Source organism: Sinocyclocheilus rhinocerous, unplaced genomic scaffold, assembly GCF_001515625.1.
Source record: "Sinocyclocheilus rhinocerous isolate Xijiao unplaced genomic scaffold, SAMN03320098_v1.1 scaffold562, whole genome shotgun sequence".
In the NCBI taxonomy this organism is placed as follows: domain Eukaryota; kingdom Metazoa; phylum Chordata; class Actinopteri; order Cypriniformes; family Cyprinidae; genus Sinocyclocheilus; species Sinocyclocheilus rhinocerous.
In genome coordinates this window covers 1,714,557-1,733,590 of record NW_015641608.1, presented here as the reverse complement: position 1 = coordinate 1,733,590, position 19,034 = coordinate 1,714,557, and the positions used below count along the sequence as shown (strand labels likewise).

The window sequence follows — 19,034 nt, the reverse complement described above, 5'->3', positions numbered from 1 at the left end:
ATGTGATTTTTATTTGGTCTGTTTTTAAACAACTAACGTTAGCTGCTAAGAGTATTAATCCAAAATTAGGTTAAAGCTAATACACAGACATGAATTTGGCAATATATTAAATTTACAAAAGCAATCTAAAAACTTGTAGTAATCCTTTACAAACTTACTTTAATTGCAGGCTGAGCTGGATGATGAATATAAAAGAGTGAGCCTCAACACTTAAGGTAACTTCTATTCAGTTGAAGAGCAAGTTGTGTGATGTGTCCTCACATAACAGGACACAGACTCTGCTTTCTCTTTTCTACATCCATTGTTGGTTATACACTTACTTGTGCGTGTTTGTGGTTTTCTAGGTTTGTGCTGAGTTTCACCATGTCAGAGAAAGTGGCACACACCAGTGTCAACATGCTCTCCCAGTGTACGTGTGTGAGGAGAACTGTTCTTCAGGACATGAAATATAAGTATTAAGTGCATTAATAGATCTGAAATAGAGTGTGTTCAAATAGATTTCATAAAATTGGTATCGAAAAAAGTATCGTTCAGGAACCGGTATCGAAGTCAAGGTATCGGCATCGGTATCGATATAGCAAATTTTTGAACGATACCCAGCCCTAAGTCTGACCAGCGCGTGAATGAAACATTTAACCGGCAAATAATGTACTTTTGAGATTGCGAATAAGTGCAGTATCCTGTTAGAGTAATTTTACCGCTGAGTTAACACTGATGTGAATGCATGTGACGTTGTACAGTATATAGATATGGAGGCGCCAGAACTGCAACTGAGAATGTGCGCTGTAGCACGATACTACGACATTTCTTCAAAAGCAGATCGTGGAGACATTTTTATCGTCCACGATCAAAAATCGTCATATCACACACCCCTACTCGCAAAATTTATATTTTTGGTCGCGAATGCGACCGTTTTAGTCGCAGTCTGGAGCCCTGGGTCTCCTAACTTTCTTGAACCATCCTACAACCTGCCCCCATGACCCTATTCCCACTAGCCTAACACATCAAAAAAAGGCTTGGGTAACCCTTAGGTCTCTCTTCTCCTCTTCAGGTTTCTTCTTTCCTCTCACAGAACAACTTGCTAGACAGTAATCAGTCAGGTTTTAAGAGCTGATATTCACAGACTTGCTATCTGTCACTGAAAGCGGGCTTTGAGGATCAAGCAAATCCGACCCTTAATATTTGAGCATGCTACACCACTCCTGGTCCTGGCAGATCATTTCTAGACTGGACTGTAATGCTTTTAGCTGGCCTTCCTGCGTGTGCAATCAAAACTCTCCAAATGATCCTGAATGCAGCGGCACGTCTGGTCTTCAATGAACCCAAGAGAGCGGACATTACGCCCCTTTTTGTCACACTCCACTGGCTCCATCTACATTTCTATAGTAGTTAAGGCTGGAATACACTACGCAACAATACGATTTTTTCCGATTTAAATGTGATGTTTGCCCCAGTTTGACCCTAGTTGTAAATTTTGGGCAGTACAAGTTGACAGATTTCACAGAAAAAAATCACATTATGTATAATGGGCGCAGACTTTGATTTTTTATTTATTTTTTGGCTATGATTCTATCCGGTTCAGAGGATATCAAACATGTTTGATATTTGAGCTGATATTACAACACATATTGTTTACATTTGTCAAGTGTTTCTTAGCAACAAGGTCCATGTTTCTGTGTGAGTTTGTTTGGAAAGTCTGGTAGTGTTTGATTCTCAGAAGTTTACTGTATGATCAGCAATTACAAAGTTGGCAAGTGTGTATGATATCTAGAGCTTTTCAGCTGTTCAGATTCTAAAAGTCATGTAGTCTATTCCTGAGCATTTGAAGATCTGGCCAGAGTTTAGTGTCACTGATTTAGTCTGAACTAACATGCGAGAGAAAGAAAACAAATATAGACTCACACTTGTTACAGTGAGGTTCTAGTACTCACCTTTGGGTTGTTTGTGTCAAAGAGGCCAGTAGAGAGGCCAATGAGAAGTGCGTCGCCATGCCTTTGGGAGCGCAGTGGAGAGACAGAGCGGGAACGTGAGGCGATGGTGGAAGAGTCTTCCAGTGAGGACTGAGCAGACAGGATGGCCAATGCTACTGTTTGTCTGTGAGCTGGACTACTGCTTAGCTTCACAAACAAAGGCTTATCTACTGAAAAAAAGAAGAGGCCAACAAAAACTTCACGACAGTGGAGTTTCATTCAAACTGGCATTCTTTAAGCTTCTGAGGATTATTAACATTGTTAGAAAGTAAATGAATTTTAAAGGGGATACTGGAGCGCTTTGATATGGTGCATAATGAGACATGCTTGTGTGAAAGGGAGATAAGGTGTCTTAGTATTGCATTTGAGACTACCTGCAGGTTCAGGGTGTTTCTCTTCTCTTTGCGTCATCTCTGTGCACTCTGCTTGTATTAATCTGCCATCTGCTGGCCTAAAATAAAAATGAAAAACAATGATTAAAGGGATAGTTCACTGAAAATATAGAAGTTATGTCATTCTGTCCACTACTGTAAGATTTGAGTTTTTTTTTTTTTTGGAAGATATCAATATTTCAGCATTAATTAAATTTATCAAAAAATACAGTAAAGACATTTATAATGTTACAAAAGATATCAAATAAATGCTGTTCTTTTGAACTTTTTATTTATTAAAGAATCCTGAAAAAAATGTATCACTGATTCTGTAAAAATATTACACAGACAACTGTTTTCAACACTGATAATAGTAAGAAATGTTTCTTGAGCACCAAATCAGCATATTAGAATAATTTCTGAAAGATCATGTGAAACTGAAGACTAAAGTAACGGCTCCTAAAAATGTCATATGAAACATAATATAGGAATAAATTTCACATTATTACTATTTCACTCTATTTATTAAATAAGAAAAAACACTTTGTGACCATAAAAGACATAAAAAAAATAAAAAAAAGTTAAAAAATCCTACCAACCCCAAACTTTTGAACGGTAGTGAACGTTCTAAACCTGTGTGCTGTTACTCTTTCTTTAGAACGCAAAATGATGTAAGCCAACTGTTACATAATTCTTCATTCAACAACTGTTCTGTGACAGTGACCAGGGCTGAGCGATGAATAAAAATAGAATCACAATCGCGATTTGAGAAGTTGCGATTTGCTAATCACAAAGCCTGCGATGTGGATGCAATATGACTCTGTTCCAGAGCAAATGCATGACTGCCAGCCTTGAGTGCCAGTCTTACTAACCAATTGAGTGAGCGCACCTCCCTTCTCCCCAATCAGCACCGCTCTAACCAACTGTGTAAACGCCCACCATTAAAAAAAAACAAAAAAAATAGAAAGCGGGAGAGAGAGTGGGATTATGGTGTCTACACGGTCAAATCGACCGTTAGGCAAATTAATATTAAAGAAAAACTTACGTAATATGAGATTACTCCAGCTTCGAAATGACAGACACCGAACAAAAAAGGTAATTTGCAAGAGCTGTGTAACAACACATATCAAGAGCTCCCTTATCGGTTCTGCTTTCAGTATTGGAGAATAAAAGATACATTCTTAGATACATTCTTAGTTTTTATTAGTACATGATTTTTTAAATATTTCTACTTGTGTCAGGCTGTTTAGGTGAACTTTCTATTTAAATGATAATATGGAAATATTTAAAATGCAGTACTTTAAATGGTACTTGAAAATTTTTTTTTTAATTCAACATTATAGAGATATACATATATAGATCAGCTATATACTAACTTTGCAGTAACACTGCAAATTAAACCTTTCACAGGTCTGAAAGAAGTTTGAAAAAAATCTGTATTCATATTAACAGTGATACAGATATTATTGCCAAAATGACGCTACCAGTTGTCAAATTCTGTGAGAAAAAAAAAATGCTTACGGAGACACTGGAGTGTCATTTGTCCATGCTTGCATTACATCTGCTGGGGGCGGCTTTGAGGTTTGCTGAGAGGCTTCATCTAGAACTACTGACTCCATATCATCCACCACTGGAAGGACAGAAAATGTTTGTTAAAAAACAGTAACAAGTGCAAAAGGTCTCACTACCAATGATCTGAATTTCTACACATTTCAATCTTGAATAATAAGGTATCTCGCTAAGAGTACTGCAATCATTTTCAGTGTAACACTATTCTCACCCTCTGTCTCACTTTCTCCAGATGGAGTCTTTTGAATCTCTTCTGTTGTTTGTGGGATTAGTTCCTGACTTTTAACCTCTGCTGTGATAGGCACTGTCTTCTGACATGTCACTTCTTGTTTGGCAAGGCCAATGGCAGGCTGGCATGGCTGAGGAAGAGGCACTTGTTTGGTTTCATGAGTGACATCTAAAGACTCTTCAATAAGATTAAGGCTTTCTGGGGAAAAGAAACACAAATAGAAACTCAGGATTAACAGGATACTATTGTCAGTAAGACTGAACACATCACACAGATGAAAAACACTCTGATCAAAGACTCACCAGTCAGTGTGTGGTCACAGGTGCTGGTGGGATCTAGTTTCTGGGTAAAGGGCTGGAGCTCTGCCTCTTCCAACACCTTCAGAACCTCTGAATCTGGACTCCGCCCCCAAGCCTTCCTTAGCCCCTCCCCCTGCCAATCATCCATGCAAATGACTTCACCTGCTGTTTTTTCTGAAATAAGTTTAAAAAAAAATTATGTTATTGCATATAAATACGCCACCAATTTTATTATATACAATGGAAACAACATGATTTTGCTCTCCGGGCACAGAATACTAGAGATCTAGCAAATAACCTAATGCCTTGTTTGTTATTAATCCAGTTGCTATAGAGCGGCTGGAGTCCCAGTGCATGTAACACAACACACCATCCATGGTTACAAAACAAAACACTCTCTAATACATAATCTATTCACTCTGGAAGTAATAAGGAGGATGTGTATAATTAATTGACTACTTTTATTCTGCATCTAGCCTAGCAAAAACAAAGGTCAAATCATTCAAATGTGCACCTCAGCCTGTTGTAGCCATCAATTTCTCACTATAGCTCACCTAAATGCTGCCTTCATAACTGAACGCACTATAAATATGTGATGCTGATGTAATGAGAGCTGATGGTGTGTGCTTTTCACTGCTGCAATATTTTGATTCTTGTTGGCACAATCACTTCTCATTAGAGTCTTGCAAATGTGCTACAAGAAACTTGGTCACTTGTCAGGTTGGTATCTGTGAGTCTTATACAACCTGTGCCGCAGAGCAAATTTTCTTAGTAGGCTAAGATGACAACCTCCACCATTTGTTTTTCCACAACTGTTCTGTGTTTTATCAAACATAAACTATCAATTTGATTTAAAAAATGTGTCGAATCAGTTGCAAAAACTGCATAAACTAAAGAATCTCAGAATGAGGATGTTTACCTGTTAGCTGACCTGCTGTTGTAAAGCTAGTTTCTTCCAGAGTCTGCTGAGCCACAGACAGAAGAGGGGCACCATCAGTCTGCCACTTCTTCCTGTCTCCACCAGAGAGAGCATTCGTCTCTGGAGAAGCCACCTGAGACACTGAGATAGGACAAGAGAGGGGAAACAAAGAGAATGTGTATAGTGCTGCTCATATGACGCAAATATCTAAACGATATGGTATCTTTTATTACTGACCTACAACAATTTAAATGTCATAAATACAGTTTTATCAAATGTAATTTAATTTTTATCATAAAATGTCTTAAATGATATAATAAAGCCTTAATTAACAATGCAAGAGGTCTTAAATGTGAGGATGGAAAAACAGGAATTGTGATATGGCCTAATGTGATTATTAAAATTCCAAATGCTAAGGTTTAAATAATTAAATGTGATCGGCTGCACATTTCAAAGTAAAAAATACTACTCAACCTATAATTCATATGTGTTGATATATATGTACATAAAACAATTTTTAAAAAATCTTGACCATTTTACACTTGCAGTACATCCTATTTTATTGATAAGCAAATTAGCAGCCTATTTAATTAAGTAAAATGTGAATTTGTGCCACAGCCTGTTCAATTATGTAAAGGAATCGGAGACACATGATTTGCTTTCAGATTGTATGGAACATTTCTGTATGTACATAAGGTGCATTTGTCTTAAAAAATCTCAGGTTTGACTTTAGATATCCTATAAAGAAATGTATGTAGTCACACGTGTTTTTACAGCAATAATAATAACAACATTGATGAGATTGTTGTGTTTATACCTGCCAGAGTTGCACAGGTCTCCTCCAGAGTTTGTTCGGCTACAGACAATATGGGTGGAGCTACAGCTTCCCATTTCCTCCTATCACCAGCTGCAGGAGGTCTTTCTTCTGTGATGGAAGGCTGGATCTGTTGAGAAGTTGGGCATGGTGCAATGCTGCAAGGTGTGGCATCTTCCTCAGTGGTCTGGACCTTCTGATTAAGTCGGTGAAGAATCTCCTTCTTGTCACTCTCTCAAAAAAAAAAAAAAAAAAAAAAAAACAACTCACTATAGTCGAAGTGACAAATCATTCAATAAACCGCTCTCTCATATTAATGGTATTTCACATATCCAAATATGCATTTTCCACCTGTACACCTGATGTTTCTGCTTTAAGGGAGTCCTCTTTCATAGGAGAACTCTGTCCTGATGAAATCTACCAAAAAAAAAAAAAATGCATAAGCATTGGATGACCATTTAAGCAAATACAGCAAAGGTGATTTAATCAGTGTGATGGATGACTAACCGCGCCCACATCCTTCAGAGCAGCAGTCATGGAGATGGCTGGAGTGGTGGGTCTAGAGGAGGGTGTGGCTTTGGAAGCATCTTCCTGAGGGGTGGAGTCAGATGGCTGAGTGGCAGGGGCTGCAGGAGGTGGAGCTCCGCCCACAGCTCCAACAGCAACCTTCACCCCTCGTGCAACAAGCTGCTTTGTCATAAAAGATAAGACAAAACAAAAGGCACAATAAAATACATAAGAAATGGAAGAGAAACGAGGAAAGAGGAGAAGTTTGGGAAAGAAAGATGACATACATGATCCTCCCATGCTTTCTTCTCTCTCTCATATGCTTCTCTTCTCTTCTTTTCCAGCTGTTCTTTAATTACAGCAGCACGAGCCTTTGACTGGGCCTTACATAAAAACACACATTCTTGATAACTGTTTTAATCAAATAACAGTCTGGTTGCTTTTGCATTCTGATACCAAGACATATACTTATATACATTTAAGACCTTTTAAGAATCATCTAAGAATCCTGAAAAAAATGCATCATGGTTTCCACAAAAATATTAAGCAACACAACTGATTTCAACATTGATTATAATAAAAAATGTTTCTTGAGCACCAAATCAGCATATCAGAATGTTTTCTGAAGTATCGTGTGACACTGAAGAAGACTAAAGACATGGCTGCTGAAAATTCAGCTTTGCCTAAAAGATATTAAAACAGAAAACAGTTATTTAAAATTGCAGTAATATTTCACAATATTAAGGTTTTTACTGTATTTTTGATCAAACTAATGCAGCCTTGATGAGCATAAGAGACTTCTTTTAAAAACATTTTTAAAAATACCTACCAACCCCAAACATTTGAATGGTAGTGTATATAATTCCATTTTACAATTCAAATTATGATGCTGATAATTTATAAAAAAAAAATTTTTTTTTAAATGTAAATGCAAAACCTTTAAAGCCTCGATCTTCTTCATCCTGAGTACTGCCTCTTCACATGACTCCTGACTGTCTGAGCCATCACTGTCATACTGAGATAGACGGTCCAAATATAACAAATGAATACTTAAATACATTTAAAAATCTATTTAATGATGTGTAAAAGCACTGAAGCTGAGCCGAATAAATAATAGTAAGCATTAAAATGTGTGATAAAACAATAAATCTACAGTTGAAAGAAATGTCAAATGGGCCTATACGTGGGTGCATATACCTTCTCTCCTCTGAGGCGAGCTTTGATCTGCTGGCGTTCATTAAAGTTCTGTAGTCGGATCTGTCGTAATCTTGCCAAGTACTCCTGAGAAAAACACAGTTCACATATCATCTCTCTCTGTTCTCTTCCCATTAGCTAGGTTTCCATCCAAAGATGCGAATTTAACTTATGCGCAAAACTGGAAAATCGCATAAAACATTTGCGAATAAAGCCCAGTTTCCATCCAACGAGTCAAAGAGAACAAAATCGTCACTTCCTGATAAACTGGCACTAAATATCTCTAAGAAAACTAGGAGAAGCTACTGAATATAATAATTTTCATATATAATAAATTACTTGCGCTTCAGAGAGAATAGACGTAACACAATAAATGCGGTCATTGCTTTTAGAGGTGGATGCCTGCTGTTTGGGAACGCAGTCATGCAAGACAGTAATTATACAGAAATACTTTGATGACAGACTTTCCTCGGGCATTTCAGAACGACCAAAACAACATATAGATGCTGTGAACGAGATCGGTCCGCTGGTTAGTCAATTTATCCCGTCTCATAGTGCAAAGTCACATGACTTTTTCAATGCGCATGGAGGAATTTATTCGGCAAATGTGTGTCCATCGTAGTTTATGTGCATTTTTTCTTATCGGATAAAAGTTTATCCTACTCAGTTGTGCGCATAAGTTTTTTATGCAGATTTTTAGAATTTATGCGCATCCTGGCGTTTCCATCCAGCAGTTTTTAATGCGATAATCCAAAATGTGCATAAAAATAGGTGGATGGAAACATAGCTATTGTCTCCTTCCGACAAACATAAGAACAGGGGCAAAACACTTATTGTATATTGAACATGAAATATAATTGGTGAAATACATTGGAAAAGAAAACCAGCATTAAACATTTACACTGTATTGTGGGAACCGCAAACTTAAAGTTACAGCAGAATCAAAGCCATTCATCGATGAGGACCATAAAAAGCAGCGGTTAGTCTTCAGCTGGGATCCTGCAGATACACTGAATACTCTTCAAAAATAGAAAAAAATGATGAGGGACCCAAAACAAGGGGCGTTGAAGCAGAATCAAATCCACACACACAAAAAAGATAATAAAAGCATTGGGGAATTTTGCCAGAATGTGGTATTGGATGAAATGAAATAATGAACTACAACATTTTCAGTGCATTTCACAGCCACATTCAACAAACATACACTGTGCAGGTACTGGACATCAGATTGCGCTGGTGAGCAGATGCAGCAACATCAGGTGGGCATTTACAACTTAAAATAAGGAACCGAACAATGAAGAGTTTAAGTGACTTGATGGATTGAGGAGTGTTGTTTGGTCCCAGACAGGACTCCTACCTCCTCCTCTTTGTTGACTTGGGGTCTCCTGCATCGGGAGGAGTTTGTCCAGCTTGCAAAGATGGCGGCCAGGTTTTGCCGAGCCCCCTGTTCACCCATTGGTTAATCCGATATTACAAAAGCCACATAATTAAATGTATTATCAATTCCATCACTGACTTCAACACCTTATTTCTATACATCAGTTGTTAACTGAATGAAGACAGATCTGAATGTGAGCTTTTGGTTGATTGTAAGAAAGGGGCAGGGTTTAAGCGGAGTAAATAATTGGAGATGTCCAGCATATGTCACCAGAGAGTCAGAAAGTCTATCATTTTACCAGAAAATCAAGTTATGACATTTTAATTAACATTTGCATGGATTAATAGTTCACAATAAGATGAATGTACAAAATAGATAAGGTGTTTTTTATATCATGTTGACCTTAAAACCTAGGAGTGAAAATAATTTTCCGTGGAAATTTACTTTATGCTCAGAAACATCGTAGAGAAAAAGTGTACCGAAACCAGAACATTCATTTAACCAGAAGAGGCCAAGGAAAAAACTCGTACCAGCTGTCCTTCTGCACGGACTTTATTCAGCATGGCTTCTCTTTTCCGTTGTAGAAACTCTTCCACCTGCTTAGCCCTCTCTGCCGCCAGCTGACCTCGAAACCTAGAGACAGAGACATAAAAAAGATGATCTTAGCTCTGCTTGACAGACTGGCAGACTGAAGACAGACTGAATATCTGACAAACATTACTGATGAAAACACATAGCCACCTGACCTATTGGCATAGTCGTTCTTTGAAATCTGCTCGTTTTGGAGACTTGCTTTACGTGGTTCTTTCCTGACAACATCCTTAACAGGGATGCAGGCATGACCATTCAGCGACCCTGAGTCTGTAGCAGTGCTTTAATGATAATAACATATGCACATTAAATAAAAAAATATTCAAAAAAGCAGGAATATAAAAACACTTGGCACAGTTTCTCTCATTCATCTCATTCACCTGCCATTGTCCCCTAAAGACTTGGCTCCTTCCCCAGCATCATCTTTAGGTGTAGGTTTGGATGGTTTTTCAGCTGCTGTGTGGACATGGTCATATGGAGCTCTGCTTGGAGCTAAAGCAGGAACAGGAGCATGAGCAGGAGTAGGGGTGGGGCCAGGCACAGGGGATGGGCCTATTCCAGGGGAATGTGGTGCTCCAACGCCGCCACCACCACCTCCATAAAACTATGCAAAAATATGCACTGAATGAGAAACCTTGACAATATTAGCAGCCTTTATTGACTAATCTGTAGCAGACAAGGAAGACTATTGTACCTTTCGCTCAGGACTGCTGCCTCCACTGGAACTGAGCACATGTCTCCAGCCCTGCTCCCGAGCCCGGTTTATCCGGTTCAGCTAAAATAAAAAGGTCCAAGTTAAAGTTTTAATATAAACAAATGAAACCAACATCAATTTATTGTAAATAACCATTTGCAGAAGGGCACTGATCAGTTCACCTTTTCCCTCTCAAATCTCTTCATCTGAGCAGCCTTCAGTAAGAGCATCTACAAAGAGAAACACAATTACTAAGGATCACTAACTCTATCAAGAGGCTTTAAAAATGTCTTTCTACCCAAGAGACACATTACAAATAGCATCCATCCAACTAATGAAACTAGAACAGCCAACATCTGCTGAACTTGATGTGAACTCACTCAATCACCAACACTACAGGCACAAAACAAAATAAACATACCTTGACATAACTTACAATTTAGTATGTATGTAAGTATATATATTCTAATAGAAGTCTCTTATGCTATTCTAATATGCTTATTTGTTGCTCAAGAAATATTTCTTACTATTATTAATATTGAAAACAGTTGTGCTGCATTTTCTCAGGATAGGATTCTTTAATGATTAGAAAGTACACAAGAACATAATGATTTGAAATTATAATCTGTATCACTGTAAAAGAAGATTCAGGATAGTAAAAAAAAAACGTGTGACATGATGTCATGGCAAGACGCCATCAATAGCTCACCTGTTCTCTTTGCTTCCTTTCCCTCTCCATCATCTCCATCCGTTTCTTCCTCACTCCTTCCTGAAACAGAACATGACCATGATGCTTTTAGACATGATGCAAATAGTATTTCCCATTACTTGTTTGCAATAGTGATGACAGAAAAATTTGTTTGTACAACTCCATGTGGCAAAGAGAGGAAAGAGCAGCCAAACATCCATATATAATCTTGAAAGAATATTTGTTCCCAAAATGGATCAGTCGTTGAACAATAATGGTTTAGCATCTTGCGGCTCAGAGGGTAGAGTAGTTCTAGACACATTTATAGAATGAACACTGGACTGGAGAAAGGGTTAATAAAGAAAGGGGCGGAAAATGAAAAAAAATGAAGATGCCCACCATATGAATGACAGCAGTTGGAGAGAAGCAGAAGGACACCAACAAAAAAAGAGGGGAAAGAAAAAAGTTTCACTGAAGAAAAAAAAAGAGATACAGTCCAGAGTAACTACAAGTACAGTGATAGTACTGCTGGGCCAACCTGTGGAGAAGTGTCCTGCTCATAGGCACCATACGGATACGGACTTATTCTTTGCAAAAAGATTACAATATTTCTGATAGCAGCTCAGATCTTTAACCACTAGAGCAGACCAATAAATGGGACATATTAATGATATAAAGGGTAAACCTATTTGAGGCTTACAGGGCAAAAATTTTTGGTGGAGGACAAAGTGTATTTGCACAGGGGTAAGTGGATTAAAAGGAGGATCAGGGTTGGGTGTTAGAAGAAGGGTCTGTAGATAGGGGGCACTCTCTAATGTACCTCATGCTTCCTCCTCTCCTCCTCCACTCGACTCACTCTCCTCTGAGCTGCTGCAGGAGGGGGAGCCTGGACAACACATGACACCGAGGGGCGAGGATCAGAGGTCTCTCGCTCTCATTTATAGCACACAGCGGGACAACATCAACAAATGTCTGAAGTTACACAAGTGCCTCTCCTAACATACTGAGTGACAATGTACGGGCAAAACATAGGAGTGGATTAGCCAATGACATACATGGGGTCCTTATTTCTCATGGTTCTCACCTGCTTAAGTTTGACTGGTTTCTTTGCTGCATCCGGGACCTTTCTGATGGCGTCAGACGGTCTTCGGACTGTTAAAGGCACTCCATATTTGGCTGCTGGCTTTGTGATTTTCTGAGCTGGGGAGATGGAGATGGGGCCTGGGGCAGGGCGTTTGGCTGGGGAGTGAAGAGGAACAGAACAACTGGATTTCTGGTATTTGGAGATCAAGAGAACAATTTAACAATATACTCCAGGCACATCTCTACTCGACTACTGCTCATCCATCAGTGGATACCATGATTCGTAAGTAATTTTTCTCCCTAAATTTAGGATAATAGAATAATCCATATATACAACAACATTACCAGAGGGTAACAAATGTATTAGTTATTAATGAATGTGTTTACCTGGTGCTCCCTGGGCCACACTCATTTTAGGCTGATTAAGGTGAAGTGAGTGGCTGAATTCCTGAGCAATAATCTGCAACATATACAAGGAAACATACTAAAACAAATTCTCCAACACATGTGGGATTGGGTCTGGAATTAGACCTGAGCGTTATATAACATCTGAGTTATATCTGAGGCACAGCGCACAGACTGATTCATCATCACACTGCCATAAATGTCTGTTTGCATGCATCACCTGAGGGCTGAGAAACTTGTGAATCCTGCAAGCAAGAAAAGGCTTGTCCAAAATGGCTGAGACGGAGGGTCTCTCCCGGGGGTTGCGCTTGAACAGCTGGGCCAGGAGAGAGCGCAAGTCTTGGGAGTAATGCACGGAAACCGGCGGGTACGAACCACGGATGATTTTTAACACCAGGTTCTTCATGTTTCCGGCCTCAAACTGAGTGAAAGACATCATATAATTGGTCCTACTTGAAAATAAAATGATAATACTACCTTCACTCAAGTCATAAATCACGTAAACCTACAATATAATCAAAGAATACAGAAAAAAAGACTTTCAAATTAATCAACAGTGAATTTTCTCTTCAGCAGGAAAGAGTCTCTCCACACAGCTAATCATCTCAATTTTTAAAGCTGCTGCAGTTTCACTTGCCTCTCCACTGTAAAATATTAGTCTCCTCAGAACATTCATGGTGTAAATAATGAAAGAAGGGAAGTGAGAGAAAATGAGACCTACATACAGAGACAGGTTAAAAAGATATGAAGGAGATAGTCCTGTTTTATCGTTCACATTAAAAGATAAGCACAAAAACTCCCTTGCACACAAAAGCTACTATTGAGAACATGAGGTACTTACTGCATGCTTAAGCGTGCACATTTCATACAGGACACATCCCAGGGCCCAGATATCACTAGGGTCAGACCCGACAGAACAACGCAGAAAGAAAGAGAGAGAAGACAAAAAAACAAAGCAGACAGACAGGGAGAAAGTGGGACAAATGGGTAAATTTTGGGGTGGCACATGTGGATTACTCACACATGTGCACATGCAAACATAAATACACAAACAAACAGCATATAATATCTAAAGTGATTTGAATATTAAACAACATGGCTTTGCACAATATCTGAATTTTCTTATTTTTGCAAAGGACTACACAAAATCTAATGTTTACAATCCAAACTAGGGCTGCACGATAAATCGCATGCGATATTTAACGCACATCTTGTCAGTAAAGCCGGTTCTTTAATCAGCGGTAAATCTCCATCACGTGCGGGCTTTCACATGGAGCAGCATTAACTACACAGAGCCGTTGTTCACCGACAAGCTGCGCAAAATCACGATCATATTGCACATCGATATGTGGCTCAAAATCCAATTAATGCATCACAGTCTAAATGTTCATATTATATTTCATCATTCAGGATGTGATGGAATTGAAAAGATCAGGATTGAAAACCAAATAAGATTTGTGTGCTGTGCAGTGTGAACAAAGTCATTTAATGTCTATATCTCAGTACGCACTCTGATACTAAGAAATTTTCAAATTCATACTCTATCAAAAATCAAACATTTGGGATCAGTAAAATTTTATCTTTTCAAGAAATCAATACTTGTATTCAGTAAGGATGCATTAAATTGATCAAAAATTACAGTAAATAAATAAATTTATAATATTACAAAAAAAGTTCCATTACTCATTATTTTTTAACTTTATATTTGTCAAAGAATTCTGGGGACAAAAATAAACACGGTTTTACAAAAAATATTAAGCAGCATAACTGTTTTCAATACTGATGTTTCTTAAGCACAAAATCAGTATATTCGAATGATTTCTGAAAGATCATGTGACACTGAAGACTGGAGTAATTAATGGCTGCTGAAAAATCAGCTTTGCCATCACAGGAATAAATTACATTTTAAAATATGTACAAATAGAAAGCAGTAATAAATATTTCACAATATTATTATTTTTACTATATTTTTGATCAGATAAATACAGATTTGGTGAGCTTAAAGGAATTCTTTCAAAAAAAATCTTACAGACCCTAATCCTTTAAACACTAATGTAATACAGCTGGGGTTAATCAATACTGGCTAAAAATATTCAGACTGATCAAGTTACAAACAGTCCAGGAACAAATGACTTGGGATCATATGTAGCTGCTGGGATCAGATAAACACATATAAACTTACTTCACCACTCTATAATGATTCAGCAAACTGTACAAGAGCCACCGAGTGCTCTGTAGCTTCTGTACTGCCCATATATACCACTCTGGCTCAGAACAGGGAGTACTTTACCTCTTGTTGTTGTATGGTTTATTTTCACATATCTCTGGCGACAGGTAGTAAGGTGTGCCAATACATGTCCTCGCCAACTCCACGGTGCTGCACACACAACCACATTACATATGAAGGTTATTCTCACCACATTCCTTATGCTGTTTTGAAATCAAATTGCAATTACTTGCCTGTTCAAAACTCTAGCGATTCCAAAGTCACCCAGCTGAATGGTACCATCCTTGGTCAGAAAAATATTCTTGATAGAAAACAAAAGCAAAAATCATGTAAGAGGCATATGTAAACCAAGTCGAAGTATATTGTACATTATCCTGTAGTTCCACAGAAATGTTGGTACAAGTGTGTGTGTGAGAGAGACAGCCTTACCTGTGATTTGATGTCCCTGTGTAGGATTTTGCGGTCATGTACGTGTTTCAGAGCCAGGCAGATCTGCACAAACCAGTCAAGAATCTTCCAGAAAACAACACAGTGTTCAGTATTTCAGACGATAACATTGCAAGATTATTCTTGCAAAAAAATTGGTCTTTTGCTAACGTTCAACAACTAAGAATATTTTATTTTGTTATGATAAAAGAAATTCAAAGTTAACAATTATTTTTTATATTTAATGGTATATCTAAGTAGCATTTGACTGGTCCAACAATGCCACCCCTGTGAGGCGACCCACTCTATATACTGCAGAATAAAATAGATTAGCTGCTGATGTGACTGGATTCTTCATTCCATATGAGTGCATATGACTTTAAATAGATACCATTTATTTTTGTAGGAGTGAGAAAAGCTTAGATAATTTGCAGCCTGTTGTCAGGTGCAGAGCTTAACAGACTTTGTATTGTTCCTCTTACCTGTTCCTCAGAGAATAGAGTCCCTCTCTGATTATTGATCTTCTTAAACAGGTCTCCTCCCTCACAGTAGTCCATTACTATGTACAAACAACCACTCTCTGAAGAAAAAGAGACAAATTATTGTACTTCAATGACAAAGTAACAGCAATGTTTCAGATCACAGCCTGGGTGGCTTCTTGGGATTTAAACAATAAAATTTATTTTAAATCATAAAAAAATCATGCATTTAATTGATCAAAAGTTTATAATGTCATAGGAGATTTTAAAAAAAAATGTTAACAAAGATTTTTTTTTTTTTTTTTACAATAAATCAGCATATTAGAATGATTTCTTGAGGGTCATGACAGTGAAGACTGGAGTAATGACTTTTAAAATATATTAAAATTAATTTAAAAATGTACAATATATTCAAACAAAAATCAGTTATTTATAATTATAATAATATTTTACAATATTACTGTTTTTACAATGTTTTGATTAAATAAATGTAGAGCATAAGAGACTTCTTTCAAATACATTAAAGTTACAAACTTTTGGATATTTGTGTATCATGAAGTGTACATGTGTCCCAGCACTGGGGTTATACGAGTTAGTGTACTCTCAGTGCTGGGTTGCGGCAGGAAGGGCATCTGGCGTAAAACATGTGCCAAATCAGTTGTGCGGATCACTCCGCTGTGGCAACCCCTGATAAAGGGAATAAGCCGAAAGAGAGAGAGAGAGATGTAGTGTACATGTGATATAATCAGATTTAAACTCTTAGGTTTCGCTGTATATTTCAAATGGAATTAAGCCGACATAATCCCTTCCATTGCTAATATCATTAACATTCATATACCACCCCAGTTTTATGTCATTAATTAGCCTGCCATCCGGATGTCAGAGATACTGCTGCTGCATGACTTCATGTAGAGAAACTATCATTAGCTCAACGACATCCTCTCTATAATTTAATTCAAGTGCTTGGAGCTCCTCCAGATCATGCAGACTGCCCGATCTATCAATCAGACACAAGCCTTTAGAACAGAAATGCAGTGGGTCTGGTCTGTGCCAGAACTAATGTTCTCAGATTAATCAAGATCGGTCAACTAAAGACCAAAGACCTCATAGACACCCGTTTGTCATGCCTGTCGACATAATGGCAGAGCTGGGCAACGAAGCATCATATTCCAATATCACTTAATACACATTTGAGAATATGGACATCTTAATGTATGAGTGGGCTTTACCTTCAAAGGATTCCTTGTACTGGACGATGTTTGGATGGCTCATGTTAGCCAGAACTGCCACCTCTTTACGCGATTCTTGCCTTTCTTTGTTTGACATCTGATGAACAAGTATATCACATCTCATCTTGTTAAAATAATTTAGGTTTTTAATAACTGAAATACTTATTAAATTCATCAAAAGATGTCTAATAGAAAGAAATTAACTCACCCTGGAGATGCCAATCTCCTTGATAACATATTGTCGGCCGTCTGTCCTTGACTTGACCAGGATGGCTTTCCCAAAGGATCCCTCCCCAATTTTCTTCAATCTCTCATATTTATCCATGTCTGTGCAAATGACTTCTCATGCTGAGGCACAGGGAACAAAATACATAAAAATATGATCACCTGTAAAACAATACTAGGATTTTTGTAAAGTTATAGCAAAAAAATAGTATTATCTCTCACTCTTTCTAGATATATAGTCTAGATATAGGTATATAGATACTAAAATAGACATACATTTTTTTTAAGTCAACCAAATATATTGTCTGATGGCACTGGAGCACCAAATGGCATATTCCTTTATAGGTGTGGCATTTTAAAAGTCACATTCAGCTGTCATCTATTCACAGTGCCAGCAGGAATTATTAAACCGACTCGAGCGGAGCACCTCCTGACGAGTGAAAGGTTAATATTTTTCCACACATAATCCAGCTGCATGCTGGGAATCACTATAACTAATAAATGACTAAATAAATAAATAACTGCCACCTGGCCTAGATGAGGTAAACATAGACATGCATTTTTAGACAAACTAGTAGGACACTAAAATAAAAACAAATTAAGCCTAAAAGCAATAGAGCCTTGGACGAATGCAAAAACTGAGCCAAACTAAAAGCAAAAGCCAGACAGTGTACAAGAGCTTATGAATTAAATATGACATGTCAGGAGGAATTACCCACCACTCTTTAAAAGAGGTAAGAGGGGTACAAAAGGAGAGAGGTTAAAAGAAAGAATCAGAGATGGAGAGAGGGACCTTAAAACAGCAATAAATTAGACTAACAATCTGATGAAAGCTATGTTGTCCAATAATACTGAATCACAAAACTGACAATACATAGAAACTTACAAGCTCTACGTTACATTACAAATAACAGACCATGGATTGACTTACACGGTCTAATATCTACAACATTATTTACAAACAAGATTTGTTATGCTGCTTTATGTTATACGGATAAAAGCATCATCACATGAACATTGCGTTGCAAAGTTTGAAAAGCATCAGCTGATGTCTAATTTAGCGGGGCCTTGAACGGGTCTGCCCAAACTAAGTTAATGATAATACGCTACTAAATGCACGCTAATGAAAACCGCGAAAAGAAATTACCAGTCTTATTGGCATCCCGCGAAATGACACTGACATGCACTTTAAAGCAGAATTCTGCGATATATTGCATTATTTTGCTAATACAATCAGTTCTTACCTTCTATATTCAGAATAATAAGCGAACATTGGCAGCATCAGGAAAGCTCACATGAAGATTTTCTGATGTGGGCGGTCTCATGTGGGAAGACTGCACACGCTGACTGAGAGGAGCGATTTGATTGGTCCGTGCTCATGTCGAGTCTCAGGTGATAGGGTGAAAAACATGTCAGTCAATACCCATAGCCGTTATGTTTGTCTGTCAATGTTTGGTGCAAAATTCCCCCCTAGCAACCGTCACCGGTTGGTACACGGTCATGGAGCCACTACAGAGAATCTTTGGCCAGTATCCGCTTTCCTACTGAAGAGCTTTTGAAAATGAAAAGACGAACGGATTAACGGATTCTGGCACGGCATTTGTGAAATACAAAGCATTTTTTTAAATGTGTTTTTTATTTTTTTAGAAAAAGTACAAAAAAAACCCATTAAAATTAAAAATATATATTATGTATATAATTTATTACTGATATTTATTTCTATATGTATTATTTATA

The 19,034-nt window shown here is 37.7% G+C and overlaps 1 protein-coding gene across 11 annotated transcripts in view; it reads right to left on the bottom strand.

Annotated features, from left to right (window-relative positions):
- nek1 (NIMA-related kinase 1) overlaps positions 1-18,619 on the bottom strand; it is a 38,865-nt gene extending 20,246 nt beyond the window's left edge. Inside the window, exons 1-32 of one of the 11 annotated variants that reach the window (XM_016571992.1) lie at positions 18,017-18,020; positions 17,574-17,727; positions 17,281-17,420; positions 17,073-17,169; positions 15,847-15,944; positions 15,368-15,451; positions 15,172-15,239; positions 15,002-15,088; positions 13,553-13,607; positions 12,932-13,132; positions 12,694-12,766; positions 12,308-12,462; positions 12,044-12,109; positions 11,245-11,304; positions 10,718-10,765; positions 10,536-10,616; positions 10,222-10,445; positions 9,997-10,122; positions 9,781-9,883; positions 9,230-9,316; positions 7,876-7,959; positions 7,616-7,693; positions 6,966-7,061; positions 6,679-6,858; positions 6,523-6,588; positions 6,175-6,403; positions 5,358-5,498; positions 4,442-4,612; positions 4,122-4,337; positions 3,863-3,971; positions 2,345-2,421; positions 1,932-2,140 (exon numbers count right to left, since the gene is read on the bottom strand). In XM_016571992.1, the coding sequence (XP_016427478.1) occupies positions 1,932-2,140; positions 2,345-2,421; positions 3,863-3,971; positions 4,122-4,337; positions 4,442-4,612; positions 5,358-5,498; positions 6,175-6,403; positions 6,523-6,588; positions 6,679-6,858; positions 6,966-7,061; positions 7,616-7,693; positions 7,876-7,959; positions 9,230-9,316; positions 9,781-9,883; positions 9,997-10,122; positions 10,222-10,445; positions 10,536-10,616; positions 10,718-10,765; positions 11,245-11,304; positions 12,044-12,109; positions 12,308-12,462; positions 12,694-12,766; positions 12,932-13,132; positions 13,553-13,607; positions 15,002-15,088; positions 15,172-15,239; positions 15,368-15,451; positions 15,847-15,944; positions 17,073-17,169; positions 17,281-17,397 (3,486 nt within the window). In that variant the 5' untranslated portion in view covers positions 17,398-17,420; positions 17,574-17,727; positions 18,017-18,020. Of the gene's footprint in view, positions 1-1,931; positions 2,141-2,344; positions 2,422-3,862; positions 3,972-4,121; positions 4,338-4,441; positions 4,613-5,357; positions 5,499-6,174; positions 6,404-6,522; positions 6,589-6,678; positions 6,859-6,965; positions 7,062-7,615; positions 7,694-7,875; positions 7,960-9,229; positions 9,317-9,780; positions 9,884-9,996; positions 10,123-10,221; positions 10,446-10,535; positions 10,617-10,717; positions 10,766-11,244; positions 11,305-12,043; positions 12,110-12,307; positions 12,463-12,693; positions 12,767-12,931; positions 13,133-13,552; positions 13,608-15,001; positions 15,089-15,171; positions 15,240-15,367; positions 15,452-15,846; positions 15,945-16,957; positions 17,018-17,072; positions 17,170-17,280; positions 17,421-17,573; positions 17,987-18,016; positions 18,021-18,228; positions 18,290-18,444; positions 18,477-18,541 lie in introns of those variants that run through there. The other 10 variants (XM_016571990.1, XM_016571995.1, XM_016571996.1 and 7 more) reach the window with 10 other exon arrangements.
- Between the last annotated feature and the right edge of the window lie 415 nt (positions 18,620-19,034).